At 37.7% G+C, this 17,171-nt stretch overlaps 1 protein-coding gene across 4 annotated transcripts in view; it reads right to left on the bottom strand.

The window, feature by feature from the left end:
* The window catches only part of CDC14A (cell division cycle 14A), a 117,595-nt gene that overhangs the window by 51,889 nt on the left and 48,535 nt on the right, over positions 1-17,171 (bottom strand). For all 4 annotated transcript variants that reach the window (XM_077824632.1, XM_077824629.1, XM_077824630.1 and 1 more), the window contains one exon: positions 1,018-1,084. In XM_077824632.1, the coding sequence (XP_077680758.1) occupies positions 1,018-1,084 (67 nt within the window). The remainder of the gene's footprint in view (positions 1-1,017; positions 1,085-17,171) is intronic.

Here is a 17,171-nt window from a genome sequence, read left to right as displayed (position 1 = left end):
ATCCAAGTGTACCTTACCAGTCCAAAAATCAGAAGGTAAATAACCCCCCCAAATATATATATATTATATTTATATTTGTAATAATCTAATTTTTAGGACAATCTCCTGATTTTAGGGGGCCTGACTCATGTTTTTTTAATTTTTGGTACTGGCAATCCTGTCATGTGTTTTCTAGAAAATACTTATTTCTTCAGTCCCATGCATCATCAATGTACACTGAATCCCTAATACAAATATTACAAAGAACACTTACCTATACATTTGACTTTTTTTAAAAACTAGTTTCCTTGATAAATTTGACACAAAAATTATAAAGTGAAAATCCAATTTGAAAACCATAAATTGAAAAAGAAAAATACTCAGGACTAGCCAAATTGCTGCATAAAGTGAATGGTACAACAAAAACTAAGCAAGTTATTAAAATTGCATTACCATTTTTCTTTTTCAAGAGTTTTGGAAAGGCTGGAAAGCAATATCAAATCATAAAAGTCACTATGCCAAGAATTTTATTTAGTACAGGTCATAAATAGAATACTGGATTAAACATTGTTAATTTTCTCACCATCGTTCACAAATACTGTGTTAAAGATAGTAATTTTGAAATGCCAGTTAGATTAAATAATTTAAATTAAATCTTAGTCTATTTTCTCAATAAGTAAGGAAACTGACCTAAATTATTCCTTTGTACCAATTTTTAATTTGAGCCAACAAATTGTTACAGAAACATTTCTACACAGATGAGGTTTGGTGTACATACAAGTTCCTACACATCAGCTGATCTTCAGAAGTCTGTAAAACTCAGGTGGTGGCCAACTAGAAAATTAGTAGTTTAATACTTTCTCCTACTCTCAGCATTTAAAGGAAGTCCCCACTCTTTCAAGTTTTGTGGCAGGGCATGACTCTTTCCCAGGAAATTAAAAAAAGACAAAACAAAAAAAACCCCACCCACCAGATTTCTAGGTAATTTTTTTTTTAAAAAGAATTATTGCATTTTACAGTAAGGAGAAGTGATATTACCTTTTTTATTCCCTGCAAGCAATCCAGGATTGTGAGATTGTATGTGCAGTTCCCAAATGAGGCATCCCTAAAAATTTAATACAAATCAACTTTAACATGTACCGGACAAAAGTCTGTCAAGAAAAGGCATAATCACAGCGGCATTATTACATTAATTTATTTCATAGTTATTCAATTCTCATGTGAAAGCTCAATCTAGTTGGCAGAAAATATCACTTACAAATATGAATATGCCAAATATCTTTTCCCCACACTCATTAACTCAATTTCTAGTAACTAATGTTTAAATTATCTTTAAAAAAATAAATCAAAATTATTTCATCTCAGCAGTAATACATTTTCAGGAAGCACACAGTACTGCTTTGTGATAGATTAATTCTCTTTGTTACACATGCAGCATTGCTTAGCAACCTCTTCAAAAAAAAGTCTTTACCACAGCATGTGCAAGAACAGTAGCAGTCTTGGCAAGAGACAACAACAAACAAGCAAAAATTAGAAGCAAGTCTTAATTTCTGTTTTTAATCAACCCAGATACCCTAAGGAAGAGGGATGAAGATGACCACCAATTGGCATTTTTTCTGAAAACTATTTCACTTAAATGTGTCACTACACATATGATTAACAATTATCCTAACACACAAAGTAACTGAAAATTACACTGACATCCTTAACAACTTTACCAGTATGGCAAAAATGTAGCTCCCCTTAGTGACATGAAATTATATTAAACATCAAGCCAGATATTTAAAAAAAATAACCCCCCAAAACCACAAATACAAAAAGAGTATCATTCAAAAGTTACACTGAACACACTCGTAAAAACTGCCAAGCAGAAGTGAAAACATGATTTTTTTAAACTGTTCAACAGTTTCATGGAACATACACTTCATAAATGGTTTACTATATTAATACTTTGAGACAACTTACTTTTCCATAATGAACTCATAAACAGGAAGAAATAAAAGGCTTTTCAAAATGATGCCGTAGTCTACCAAACATTTTTTTCCACAGACATACTGCCAAAACATTAATACAACATGTTCTAACTTGGGAATTTTCACACTATTCATCCTGTAGAACTGAGAGACCATTATAAAAGTGTAGACATATAGTACATGATTTTTGCATTATGAGCACATAAGTGCATACCTAATTTGCATATGCAATGGTCAATTTGATGATGTATTGATTTTTATCTTAATTGACAGTAATACATGAAGGCAGGAGTAAGGAGGGAATTTGGTCCACTGCTTATTTTACTAAATTAATGTTTCTGTCTAGCTGTTATCTGCAATTTTGTAATGCTGCTGGACTTCGAGCACTTGGGGCAACCAGCTGTCAGAAAAAAAAAAAAAATAGGAACTACAAATAACCTCACTACATTCAGAGCTAAACCCATCTCTTTCCCACAGTAGTATCCTCATTGTCCAGCCACAGTAAAGAAAGACAGGAGGCACTGCATGTGGTTTAACTCGGTGGCAACTTTATTCCCTTAAAATATCTATTGTACAGTGCAGGTCATCATCACTTCCTTAATCATTTCCACATAATCCTCAATCAAGTCCAGCTACTGCATTGCTGGGACCCTCATAAGGGGGCTAGAAAAAGAGGGGGGCTGGCTCCTCTTTGTACTAGACTTAGGACCCCCTGAACTCCACTTCCCCATCTCCCTTAGGGATGTTTTCCTTTAAATCCTTTTCCAATCTATTTTATCCAATTACCATGTGCCTTCCATAATGACACTACACTCTAAACCCCCTTCCCCTACCCCAAACCTGAAGTGGGGAAAGTGAAAAACTCACCCCTTGGCCAATCTGGCAGTGGGGGGAATTTTTTTCCTTCAGTCTCTGAGGAAAAAGGGGTGACTAGTATAATGCCCACGGTGGGTCACGAATGAACCCGTTTTTTTTTTTTCAGATTTCATGGGTGGGCGCTGTGGGTGCTGCCAGCCTGATCCAAGTAAAAGACAGCTTCTCTGAGATTGCCCAAAGTATAAATGACCCGACTTCCAGTCAGCTGGAAGGACAGTGGATCTTCCCCACCCCACAATGACCACCTGGGTCAGCCGTTTCCTGCTCCTTCTGGGTAAACTTTCTCCCTTCCTCCCCTACTGGTACCAGTTGCACAGGGTGCCCTTGAAGGGGTAACAACCCCTTTTCTTCCAACCTGCCAAACAAGGATCCCACTGCATACAGCTTTGGTAAGCACATTCTCCTAGGCTTATTCTCAAAAGGGACTATAAAGGAAGTAACCATTTGCCTCAGCCATACTTGCACCAGGTCAATATAATTGATCGATATAAAAATGTCTCAAAACAGAACATCCATAGTTAGGTAAGATGAAAAATTTAGAAGAGACACTCTGATACTTCAGGAGAGCATTAACTTCCTGACGTTAGATGATCTGCCCTATAGACAGGTTGTTCCCTAACTGTTCACTGAAGAGGTCTTTTGCACCCTTTTCTGACTCATAGAATCATAGGGCTGGAAGGAACCTTGAGAGGTCATCTAGTCCAGTCCCCTGCACTCATGGGAGGACTAAGCATTATCTGGACAGAGCAAGACAGGTACCCAGAAGTCACCTACTACAGGACAGGCCCAATAAGAAAAACAACAGAACATCACTGGCCATCACATACAGCCCCCAGCTAAAACCTCGCCAGTGCATCAACCACCATCTACAACCTATCCTGGAAAACAATCCCCCACTCTCACAGGCCTTGGGAGGCAGGCCAGTCCTCATTTACAGACAGCCCCCCAACCTGAAGCAAATACTCACCAGCATCTATACACCACATCACAGAAACACTAACCCAGGGTACAGATGTGGGGACCTGCATGAAAGACCCCCTAAGCTTATTCTTACCAGCTTAGGTTAAAAACTTCCTCAACGTACAAACTTTGCCTTGTCCTTGAACCATATGCTGCCACCACCAAGTGTTTTAAACAAAGAACAGGGAAAGAGCCCACTTGGAGATGTCTTCCCCCAAAATATCCCCCCACCCCCCGCCAAGCCCTACATCCCCTTTTCTGGAGAAGGCTTGATAAGAATCTTCACCAGTTTGTATAGGTGAACACAGACCCAAACCCTTGGATCTTAAGAACAATGAAAAATCAATCAGGTTCTTAAAAGAAGAATTTTAATTAAAGAAAAGGTAAAAGAATCACCTCTGTAAAATCAGGATGGTAAATACCTTACAGGGTAAACAGGTTCAGAACATAGAGAATCCCTTTAGGCAAAACCGTAAGTTACAAAAAGACACAAAAAAACCAGGAATACATTCCATCCAGCACAGCTTATTTTACCAGCCATTAAACAAAAGGAAATCTAACGCATTTCTAGCTAGATTATTTACTAACTTTACAGGAGTTGTAAGGCTGCATTCCTGATCTGTTCCCGGCAAAAGCATTACACAGACAGCCTAACCCTTTGTTCCCCCCCACCCCCAGATTTGAAAGTATCTGGTCGTCTCATTGGTCATTTTGGGTCAGGTGCCAGCTAGGTTACCTCAGCTTCTTAACCCTTTACAGGTGAAAGGGTTTTGCCTCTGGCCAGGAGGAATTTTATAGCACTGTATACAGAAAGGCGGTTACCCTTCCCTTTATATTTATGACAGCCCCTCTGCCATGTACATTGGCCAAAATGGACAGCCTCTATGTAAAAGGATAAATGGACACAAATGTGAAATCAGGAATGGTAACATACAAAAACCAGTAGGAGAACACTTCAATCTCCCTGGACATTCTACAACAGATTTAAAAGTAGCCATACTTCAACTAAAGAAACTTCAGAAACAGACTTCAAAGAGAAACTGCTGAGCTACAATTCATTTGCAAACTTAACACCATCAATTTGGGCTTGAATGGGGACTGGGAGTGGCTGGCTCACTACAAAAGCAATTTTCCCTCTCTTGGTATTCATAGAATCATAGAATATCAGGGTTGGAAGGGACCTCAGGAGGTCATCTAGTCCAACCCCCTGCTCAAAGCAGGACCAATTAAATCATCCCAGCCAGGGCTTTGTCAAGCCTGACCTTAAAAACTTCTAAGGAAGGAGATTCTACCACTATTGACACCTCCTCATTAATTATTGGGAGTGGACAACATCCACCCTGACTAAATTGGCTTTCAACATTGGTTCTCCACTTGTAAGGTAAATACCAATATATATTCATTCCTGTATCTGTAATTTTCACTCCCTGCATCTGAAGAAGTGGGTTTTTTACCTATGAAAGCTTATGCCCAAATAAATCTGTTAGTCTTTAAGGTGCCTACTGGACTCCTCGTTGCTTTTGTGGATACAGACTAACATGGCTACCCCTCTGATATTTGCATTTGTCCTTATTGAATTTCATCCTATTTACTTCAGACCATTTCTCCAGTTTGTCCACATCATTTTGAATTATAATACTATCCTCCAAAGCACTTGTTACCCCTCCCAGCTTGGTATCTATCGCCTGTACATTTTATAAGTGTACTCCTTATGGCATTATCTAAATCACTGATGAAGATATTGAACAGAACTGATCCGTGTGAGCCCCCACTCGTTATGCCCTTCTAGTATAGGGTGACCAGAGGGCAAGTGTGAAAAATCGGGACGGGGAGGGACGTCATAGGTGCCTATATATAAAAAAAAAGCCCACAAAATCGGGACTGTCCCTATAAAATCAGGACATCTGGTCACCCTATTCCAGCATGACTGTGAACCACTGGTAACTACTCTCTGGGAACAGTTTTCCAACCAGTTATGCACCCACCTTATAGTAGCGCCATCTAGGTTGCATTTCTCTAGTTTGTGTACTCGTCTCTGCTTGAGACAGAATAACTGACTAGAAAGACCTCTGGTCTGTCTTATCTGGTAAGGCAATTCCTTTGGTCCTAATTAAGCTGGACTGTCAGAAAATACAGAACAAAAACATTTAAAGCAAGCCTTGACTGCACATTGCAATACAGCTTCCCTTTTTAGCTGGCTACTATTTTCTATGTACACATTTTCATATGTTTTAAGAGAAGACTATGTAGTCTCACCAGAAGAAAATATATTTAGTTGCAATTATAATGGCATGTGTTGTATTTGGGGAAAAGTTTATTGAAGAGAAGTAAAAATGAGAGACTGCTTTGTGATGCATTACAAATGAGTTAAAACATAAAAAGTAACTTCATATTTATCACTAGATTATAAAAAGCATGTTTATTTGAAATAAGTTTTAGCACGGAAAAAACTGAATTTGAATAATTTCATTGTTACATTAAAATATTTAACTATAACAAATTCATTTAAAAACTTTAAACTTTTCTCAATAAAAATCAAAATATCCTCTTGATAAGCTTCAAAATACATAGAAAATAATGAACTTTATTACGGAAAAGGAGACGCAATTTTGATGGGGCTAAAATGCATAAAAAAGGAGTTCAGAGAAGATAAACACAGGTGTATTTTAGTATTAGGTCTGTTGAGAGACAGAATGAATAGGAACATACATATGGATATATCAAGAAAAAAAATCCCTGAACAGAACAACAGTAACAGAAAATGTATTATACATGGAGAAGGTAATTAAGTGGCAAAGCTAGGAGAAAAGGACATGAAGTGTTTCTGTAAAGTGTTTACAGAAATATGTAATGAGTGGTGGTGATTAGACTCATTTTGTATGAGTTATTATACTACAAATTGTGCACAAGACTTATTTTTTTACTTTTATTCCAAAACATTCCATTGCAAATAGCATATAATTCTGGCTATATTAGTATGTACGCAATAACCAACTATTCCTCCAGCTGATAAGCCCTCAGATACTGTGGCAGAGGCACTGAATTAAGAATCCATTTTGTATCAAGGAAGTGTCATGACAGCTGATTTAGCTAACTGCAGAAATCCAAATAATTTGCCTGTTACATTTTAATGCCTAGATGAACACAAAATTTTGCTTTATCTCATTACTTATGTCAGTTCACATAAAAGTCAACAGCTTTTGTATATTTGTAGATGAAATGCGTGTAGTAATGAAATGTGGCAACTGTGCAAGTTACTTTTCTTCATTTCATTTTACAAAACCTATTATCCTATCACCATAAGGTACAACATATTTTCAAACAATAGTTGCATGAGGGTAGATTTTCATTAACTACAACTAGAGCACCACACTCAATCTAAAGATTCAATTCCTAAAGTCATAGAAAGTGTTCACTGGAATAAAATGTTTAATTACTCACAGCATTTCTTTACCCTGACAATGAAATGGTAAGAGAACAGGAGAAAGCTAGGATCAAAGATCAAAAAGGAGAGAGCAAAACTAATAGCCATCATGCATCTCATACCTGTGACAGGGAAAGAACACCAAGCAATCCCATCAGAAAACAGGAATTGGAATGTTTCCTGTTTTTCATACACATGATAAGGGGAGATATAAATTATCTGCTTTCTTAACAACTCAGACAAGCAGAGGCAGATGTGAAAAGTATCAACTCTGGAGAGCTACCTGCTCTTTGGGTAGATTAAAAAAAACAAACAAAACAAAACAGGAAGCTACCACCCTATTAACTAAATAACCACACATCGTCAATTATTCCTATTAATTGCTATTAGAAGATGCATTTTAATATAAATAATGAGGAGTATAGCTTTGCACAGGGATAACTGCTGTGTCTGTTTCAATTTTTATAGAAATAAAAGAAACTGTCCATTTGGAACTTGGAAAACTTATTTTAAACCTATTTAAACATAATACAATTTATTTAGACAAATTGACAAATGAAAGGAATGGCCTGATGGTCTAAATCACAAGGATGAAACTAACCAGCTTCCCTGGAACATGAATTTCAGATCCCAACAGGGTCAGCCCATCCCTCTCCTTTTGAGACAACTTACGTAAGCTCAGTACCAAGCAACTCTGTGGGGATCTTCCAGATGTAATCTTAAAGACAGAGATCATGAATGCTCTCACGGACTTTAAAGATTCTGAGGCAGTTTTCATGAAAAATGAAACTGGACAGTGCAACTTGAATACTGTATTTCTATCTAAAAATGTTCTATTGTTACAAGTAACAAGATGACTAATGGAAAGATTACAGGAAAAGATATTTTCTCTATTGTTTCAGTTCGTTTACCTTGTATAATTTGACCTCATTTCTGTGTATCCGTATTGCTATACGGGTCAGAAACCTGGACCTTCTTACAGGCAAATTTGGAGTGACTTGAGGCATTCCATATGCACTGTCAGCACCAAATCCTGAGCATAAAGTCATTTGACTTTGTGTGAAGTTTCATAATCTCACAAAGATTGCAGTCACTCGTATTCAAAAGCAGCACTGTATACTCTTTGGTCATATTGCCTAGAAGAACAAAAACACCTCTGCACACAGTGCTCTGAAGTGCTCCATTGTTACATGAAGTGCATGCCCTGTGACCCTAGCTGGCATCGCCTAGGGGACCACACCACAGATTTATGGATGCACATGACTGAGCCAGATCTGGGAACTTTACTGCATGACACCTGGTGCAGTGCCCTCAAGTCTGGTCACTCTGGCTGGTGCAGTGGTCCTTAGTAGACTGTGCATGTTTGTTGATTTCTGTGTAGTCCGTTTTACTGTTTTGTTGATGTCCCATTTCACTTCCTGTCTCATGCACTAACATAATACAATTGCTGGTACATAATGATTGGGGGGAGCTAACTTGTATGCTTTTCCCCTGGTTCTGCAAGAAGGCATTCACCAGTAACAATAGCAGAAGAGATGAAAACTAAACAGAGAGGAAGGCATATGTATAGAAAGCATATAGAGAAAGAGCAGGCAGGCAAGTGGACAAATGAGAAGGATAAGAGTATATCTCAAGTAGGTGCAGTAGAATTACTCCTGGGCCCATTCCAAATGTCAGCAAGAAAGTAGAAAAACGTGTGTTTAAATAGCATGCCCTGAAACGTCTTTAAAAAAAATTCTTTAAAAATATTTTAAAGATGTTTGGTCACAATTTAATTATTCAAAAATAAGTCAATTTAAAAAAAATGCAAGCTTTCAAGCATCTGTTATTTCTCTTGGGTTTTTTTAGGCCCTGATCTTGCAAACACTTGGTTTCATGCTTATCATAAAACTAAACACACACAAACGTTTTCAGACTTAAGGCCTTATTTTTATTCTGGTGGACCCAGTAAAGATTGGGACTAGTTGTTAGTACAATGTACAGCTGGTGCTACCAGCCCTGCTTATTATTAAGGTTGCTTGACATGTCCCATTATAAGACCCTGTTTTCAGTTGCTTATAACTTTGCCAAACTTTAACTGTTTGGTGAGAAACTTTCCTTGCTAGGAGTCTGCATTAGACTAATTTTTTTTTTTAAACTTAAGTCAAAGTGGGTCAGCCATTTTTTGAGAACAAGGCTGTTGTTTTTCAGTATTAAAAATATATATATATGTTGGGAGCGTCTTCTTTGGAAATCTCTACCTCTCCCTGTGGTTTGGAACAAAGACTTGAGATTTGGAAAAGGTGACCTTTGTATCAGGGATGTGCCTTTTGCTGTGCCATTGAGAATCTGTCCAAATTTGGTCAAGTTATAAGCCTTTGAAAAATTGCTGTTCACACATGCTCAGTAGACTTATTTCACTTTTAGCAGCTAAAATGTTAGAAGATTCTGCCCTAAGTAAGCATGCTCAAGCCTCTCACTACTTCTAGTGCTGAGCAGACTGCACATGCACTATTCTCAGAGTAACTGAGCATGTTGTACCTCAGACCTACAGGGCTAAGCTGGTCTTTCCATTTAATGGCTGTTCCAGGGCAAAGTGAGGTGGAACACTGGAACTGAGAACTGGGAGCTGCTCTCTCGGGTGCTGTGTCCTTCCCCCATCCTTGCTGGCACCCAGGCCACTGGCCATGAAAACTGACAATACTGGTTTTATTGACTGACTAAAAAAAAAAAAAAAAAGATAGTGGGGGAAAATGAGATTTTGTTCTAATAATTAGACTGAGTGGAATTTAAGTTGTACATGTGGCTTCCTTTTTGTTGCCCTGACACTTGATTACAGAGAATTGTAGGGGTCTGCTATAATATTATGGGTCTTTTCACTTTGCATGACTCTTGTCTTCCTTGGTATAGTAGATCATACTTAGTTTCGAGACCGGTTTTACTGGCACTTTGTTGCTGTGAAAGGGATACATAGTGGTGCTGTGGCTTGGTTAATAGTAAATCTCAGAGACTGTTATTCTAAATCTCTTAGGCTTGCCAGAACTTGCTGGCTTGTTGTACAAAGGGAAAAAGTGATCAATCATTTTGAAAGAGATAAGAATTTCAAATACTAGGAAACTTCAGTCCATGAAGGTTTTTGAGTTTATGAAGCTAATTTTAGTGGTAGAGCACATATTTTCCCTAAAAGAGCCTGAAAAATTCCTGTTTTCTGCACAACAGAAAAAATTCCACGTTTTGTAAAATGTATTCCTTTGAGAGGTCAGGTTGATTGGGCCTTTCATTCCTAGGCATCCCAAAGAACTTCACATATAATACACAGAGCATCACTGAAATGCAGTCAGACCTGGGGTGCAGGGTAGACCCCAATAGTGCTAGGTAGTGGAAACAAGAGAAGAAATTCAGGAATCTGGGGAGAAAACAGTTCTTTAAACTATATACTCTTAAAAAGTAAGCCTTCTGCCTACCACAATGATGCCCCAATCATTCAAGTTTATGCATATGCTTAGCTGTAAACAAGTGAGCATGCATAACCATTTGCAGGCGTAGAGCCTCAGTGTTTGAAATGTACAGCAGCTGTTTGAATTCCTGTTCTTCTTGTATTTCCTATAGTCCAATTCATTAAATTCTGTGTTAGGAATGAAGAGATATTGTTGTAACTGGATATTAGATCAATAAAATAATGAAATGGTAACAGACAGATATTTACTACTTAATTCTATGAATTTATACTATATTCTGTATTTCTGTTGCTTGTCAAGTAATTTATTGCTGGTAGCCGGAGAGAACTCTTCCAATCTCAAGTGGCCAACTCGCTGCATTATTGTGTATACTGACTTTTTTTTTTTTTAAAAAAAAAGTCATTACTAATTGCTATTTGATGCAGATCTGTAGTAACAGGTTTTGAAATATGAAAAATAATATATATGTGACAAACTATTAATGGAATCTGCATGGGACTTGCAAACCTAGTAATATGAACATCAGACCTCACAGATATTTATTCAGTAGGCTTTGCTCTCGTAGCACATTCAACTGAATACAAGTCATCTTTCCTTAAAAAAAACCCCATGGACTTTTCAAAAGCAGTTAGGTAGGAAACAATATGAAAGAGTTTAGTTTTGCTTTTTGCATTTCAATTTTCCTCAGTGTTTAAGAAAAATCAAAAGCTTTTCAGATGCAATTACTGTAATACGAACATATTTGGCTTTTTTCTTGAATACAAACACATGCACATTTCCATTTAAATAATTTTGCAAAAATGATTTCCATGCTGTTGCAAAGAAAATCTTAAACGTCAAAGTTACAGTAGGAAAAAGGATGTCTGAATGACACAATGGTGTTCCTTTGGGGCAGGGGGACAGTAAGAGTCTAGGCACCTTCAGAAATTAGAGGATTTGGATATGATGAAAATGAGTCAGCCAAGAATAAAACATGTATCTCAAATGCAGCAGTAACGACTATAAGCCTCTCTGAGCTACTGCTTTGTCTGCAAGTTTGCAACTATAGAAGTGTTTTTATATATCTGGTAAAGGGTACAGTGATACTTTTCCACAATATTTTGCTGAAGCAGTCTTTAAATGAAATGACTGCTGAAGTTCTAAGCTGAATAAGGCCTTTTCAGGTCATTGAGCTAAATGAAACTAAATCAGTTTCTGAGTAAACATATTTAGTGTCCCCTAAAGGAATCTGTCTATCCTGCAACCTCCAAACTATTTAAAAAGGAATATAGTCTTCTATACACAAAAGACATTTAAAAGGTCATATTGTCAGCTTCCCCTAACTAAAGAAACTATCTGCAGACACGAATCAACAGTGATTCCTTAGATCATTACACTGAGAAATTCTGAATATGAAGTCAGTCACTTATACCAGTAAGCAGTACAGTATTTGCTGGGTTTTTTTTTTCCGGTTCCGATGCTGCCTGATTGATTACTTCAGGTTCCACCTGGTGTCTGAGTTGGCTGGTAAGTCCATAACTCTGATGTTCATATCTTTGAAGTTCTACTGTATCTCTTTCTGCACATACCAAAGGCAGTTCAGTTTGATCCATGAGACTAAATGTGAATGGGAAAAACATGAGCCAAAAATAATTAAAAAAAATTAAAAAATCAAAAAAAAAATCAAAGACTGACAAGTTGGTGGCAACCTTTCTGAGACGGACTTCTTTCCCAGCCCACCCCACCTGAGAGAAGTGTTCTCGCTATCTGTAGGATGGCCTCTTCAGGATCTATCTTTTTATGTATATATATTGCCCATCCCATTATATATATATATGCAATATATATTCAGACCCCGTCTCTCCCACTCTATTGATAGTCTGATCTTAGTGTCCATTCCCTGCCTTCTCCCACTCCCCAGGCTCTCAATCCATCCCCATCTCCAGCTGCCAGTCCATTTGCCATGACCCCAACTCGCAGTTTGAATTTCCCTCCCCTCCCTCTTAGCCTCTAATTAGCCCCTTTCCTCTCCCTCCACAACCCTTAGGCAGGTCTCTCGTCTCTTCTGCATCTGACCCAGCACTGCCAGTCCACACAGCTCAAGGCAGCAACTGAAGTGAAAATCCTGCTCCGCAAGGTGGAATCTTCAGGGAAATAAGCTGTGAAGTTCTAGCAAGTCTCTAGAGAGAATGTGCCTGCAATTTTTCAAAGGCTTATAACTTTGCCAAATATGGGTGGCTTTTCACAGTAACAACAGAAAGCACTTGTGGCACCTTAGAGACTAACAAATTTAGTCTCTAAGGTGCCACAAGTACTCCTTTTCTTTTTGCGAATACAGAACAACATGGCTGCTACTCTGAAAACAGAAAGCACGTCCCTGATATAAAGCTCTAATACCTCCATGCTCTGTAGCAAGGAGTTGAGCTTCTAAAAGAAAAGATCACCAGAACTTTTTAACATGGGCAAAGCAATGTGCTTTCCCCAAAGCCCTTTTATTGGAAACACCTCAATCATGTTGGAAGCTGACACTCAGCATGGAAAATGTTAGCCCACATGGTTAAACTTCAAAGTTATAAGTAACTGAAAACAGGGTCTTATGTTTACCCCACACTTCACACTTTATAATAGGAAGTGCTACCAGCCCTGCCTATAGCACACATTAGGCACCCCACATTTGAAATAATGTGTACAGCAATTATATCTGACCTACTAAGGAGGTCATCATATAGATACCCAGAGGCATCTTGAATGGTGTGAACTAGAGAAGCTGTTTGTCCCTTAAGGGAAACTATAAAGTTACTACAGTTTCCATTCTCGATCATATCTCTTGTCCACTTGGACATCTGGGACGTAGTAAGCATAGGGTATAAGAAAGAATGAATTAAAAAGATGATTCCACAGCCCTAAATGTAGTAATACTTGTATTTTAGGATCACTGCTTGGAGAAACTTCATGCCAAAGATATTTCAGCAGAGGAATGCAATTCAAGTCTGTAGTGCTTTATCATATTGTCAGTTGATGACCAGGTGGCAGATGCACAGATTTTCTCTGGGGGTAACTGACAGTCTGCCTGCGCAGAAGGTCACTAATGTATTGAGTTACCTCTGATCCCTTCTGAAATCAGTTTATGTATAACTGGATATACTTCAATGATAGCTGATTAATTTGATTTACCTAGGTATGCTAGCTGTGGATGCTTTCAGGACCAGCGGGAAGGAATGAATATAGAGAGATGTTTTCTTGAATTGTTTGTTTCTACAACAGTATTTTTTACTGACTCTCTCAAAGCTGCCATGTGCCATGCATTTTCCTTTGGTGCTGAAGTTTTGGAGAAGAAAGAATGATTTCTTGTGAGTTTACTCTTGGTTACAAATGACTTTGTGATCAAAGACCTACTTTGTCCTCATGGATAGTATTCTAAGGCTTCAGAGTAACAGCCGTGTTAGTCTGTATTCGCAAAAAGAAAAGGAGTACTTGTGGCACCTTAGAGACTAACCAATTTATTTGAGCATGAGCTTTCACGAAAGCTCATGTTCAAATAAATTGGTTAGTCTCTAAGGTGCCACAAGTACTCCTTTTCCTTTTATTCTAAGGCTTGTGTCTTCTAAAAGCAGAGATTTTTGAGAATTAAATGCCATTAGTTCAAATGGATGGGTTACAAGAGCTCGTAGCATTGTGGACAGACCTCAACAGGAAAATATGCCTTTTGGTTTGGATAGGATGAGCTACCCCAAGGAATATTGATCAACTAGAGACTGAAGTTTGGAAGAGATGTAGAAGAGCAGGAGGTTTTATGAAAATAACTATGCCACACATTAGCTCCCAGACCCAATTGTCTGAAGTTGATTGGAACCAGATACATTTTAGAAGTGGGATAACCTTCTCCCCAACAGCCATTTCTGGACATAGACAGACACTACTGAACTCATTCTGATTATCTGGACTGGAAAAAAGTGTTGGTCCCATTCCTGGATGTGGACTTCCCCTTAGTATTCTGAGTCAAGGTCTTACCCATTGGATAAGAGTAGTATTTTTTTCTGTAGTTAGGAATGAAATGAACTTCTATCTTTAGAACAGGGTCTTATCGTTTCTCATATTTTCCTGAGTGAGCACTTTCATTTGTATCTCAGCCACTACCTTATTAGATTTCTCATGGAGCAGAATTCTGTGAACCTGAAATCACAGAAGATTAGCTTTGGATAATTATCTGCTGTCCAGGGTTTAAGAAAGAGTTAGCTTCTGATCCACTAAATTGCTACCATGGTTCTTACTGCCAGCCTCACAGAATCCATCTGTTACAAACATTACTAAAAATCCCTAGCTTCTGTAAGTTAAATTCATCATGGGTCTTGAGGATCATCAGTTTTTAGGATGTTTCTGTCTGCAGAGTTTTTGGTCTGAATGGATGGGTCACAAGGGTTTGTTTTTGAAGAGGTTACCATATCTCTGCCACTACTGCATAAACTTGGGGACTATGATGACAGTCTAGATTCCAGGATGCTCTAGAATTTCAGTACCTCACAATTAAACCTCTTTCCTTTGTCAGGGGTTTTCCACTACTCCCTAATGGACTTCTTCAAAAGGAGGAATGCAAGAGAATTGCAACTTATTTCGTAGTTTTGCGAAGGAGATATTATCCTTAGATTTAGCTTGCTCATTCTCTCTCTCAGGTTGGATATCAGTGGTTTCCACCACCTTCCTCCATATGGATTCAAACCAAATCCATATACCACACACACACAACCAGAGAATTTTTTTTTAAAATAAGAAATTTGATATTTAATTTAAAAATCAGACTTCTAAAATAGTTTACTTTTTAAAAATAAACAAATTTATAATAAAATTTGAAATCAGAACAACTTATGTTAAGGCATAAACTATTGAAATAATTTTCTGCTGCTCAAGTTTAAAAGAAAATTCAACCACTGAATTGATGGAAATCACTGGCTAAGACTTGACTTCAGACGCTGCTGAAGTGCTGAACCATCTTTTCACAGAATCAGCCTCTCCTGCAGGTGAAAAGCAAATATTTTCTTTGTTTCTGTTTAATCAACTAGTTCATTCATTTGCTGAGAAGCGAAATGGGAACTGAAAAAGCAGAAAAGCTTGTTTTCCTCTACTAAACTATGAATAAAAACAAGGTGTGAGAAGATAAGGTTTACTAGTTCTAAAAACTTGAAGGACAAGGTAACCAGAAACAATCAGGTCAATTTCACTAACTACAGATATTTCCTTTGTTTAATGAATCAGTTAGCTTTAAATCCAAAACTTGCATATTTAGTTTTATTTAACTAATAAAAAACATTTTAACATTGTTTGTGCATTTTAACTGAATTCCCATTTACATCCAAATGCAGCTTAAACAAATCACATGTAAAAAAATCTTGTACATAAATATGTCATTTCAGACCAATGTAAAAATTAAGTATCTGAATAAATGTAAGTTAAGGTATATAATTGCTTAAATAAATGAATATCAATATAGAGTATCTTCCTGGTTAGCAAAAAGAAATACCAAGTTTAGTGTAAAGGCTATATTCAGTAGTTGTAAGTCAAGATATTTTAACAGTTATACCAGTCAATGAAAATGAACCTTTCTTTAGGAAAGTGACTAAAAAGTCAAGGTTTCCTGCTTGCTTACTTAAATCACAACACAAATCAGTCATTTAAAGTCACTTTGATTAAAAAGCAAAATCAATCCACTCTCATACAAACATGCCAGGGGGAAGAAATGTTCCTGCTTCACCATTGCAGGGTTTTCAAAATCCTGAAGCAGATAGTGCCCCTTCCTTGATGGTGGTATTAGAACTTATGGAAAGAGGACAATCTGGTGCAATTCTTGGCTTTTTTTCACCCTTCGTTTTTAGTATTTATTTTGTCTTATGTGGAGTGGGAGAGGTCATCATTTCAGTAGGACCCTCCCCTTTTCTTGTTGGGTGCTCCATTTTGCTCCAGCATCTCTTCATCATCCAATCCCTAAGAGAGCATAGGATCTTTCTCTCAGTAAAGAGACTCAAAGAATACTTGATTCCTTGCCAAGTGACTCAATTACCCACTTAAGAATCTGGGATGATCCTTGAGCTTTTCCTTTTCCAGGTGGAATGGAATGGGGATTCAGAAATAATTTTTAAATACTTCTCTCTCATTGATATCCTTGATAGATGAAGGAGGTCTGGTTTTCTTAGTCGTAAGAACCAAGAAGGATTGAACCACTCTCAAGTTGTTTCTAAGAAAGGTTTGACTCATGTGGGGCGGGTAGGCTGCAGCCTTAACAAATCCATGCTCTGAATCCCTAGCAAAATAAGAGTCCATGGACTGGGAGTGATCGTGACAGAGCTCCCTTCTATGTCTCCTGAACTTTGGCTTGCTCTGTGTCTTCTCCATGATGGAGGAAAGGAAAGGAAAAGGAGAGAATGAGCTCAGTGGGTCACACCATTTAAGAAACAAAGCTCCCCAAATTTCTGTCTCCTAAAGGAGAAGAAAGAGGATTTTTATTTGTCACTCCCTCAAAATAAACCATAAAGGCAGAAGAGCTGAATGCTG

The sequence above is a fragment of the Eretmochelys imbricata genome, chromosome 8 (assembly GCF_965152235.1).
Source record: "Eretmochelys imbricata isolate rEreImb1 chromosome 8, rEreImb1.hap1, whole genome shotgun sequence".
Classification (NCBI taxonomy): Eukaryota; Metazoa; Chordata; order Testudines; family Cheloniidae; genus Eretmochelys; species Eretmochelys imbricata.
This window is presented reverse-complemented; position numbering and strand designations above follow the sequence as displayed.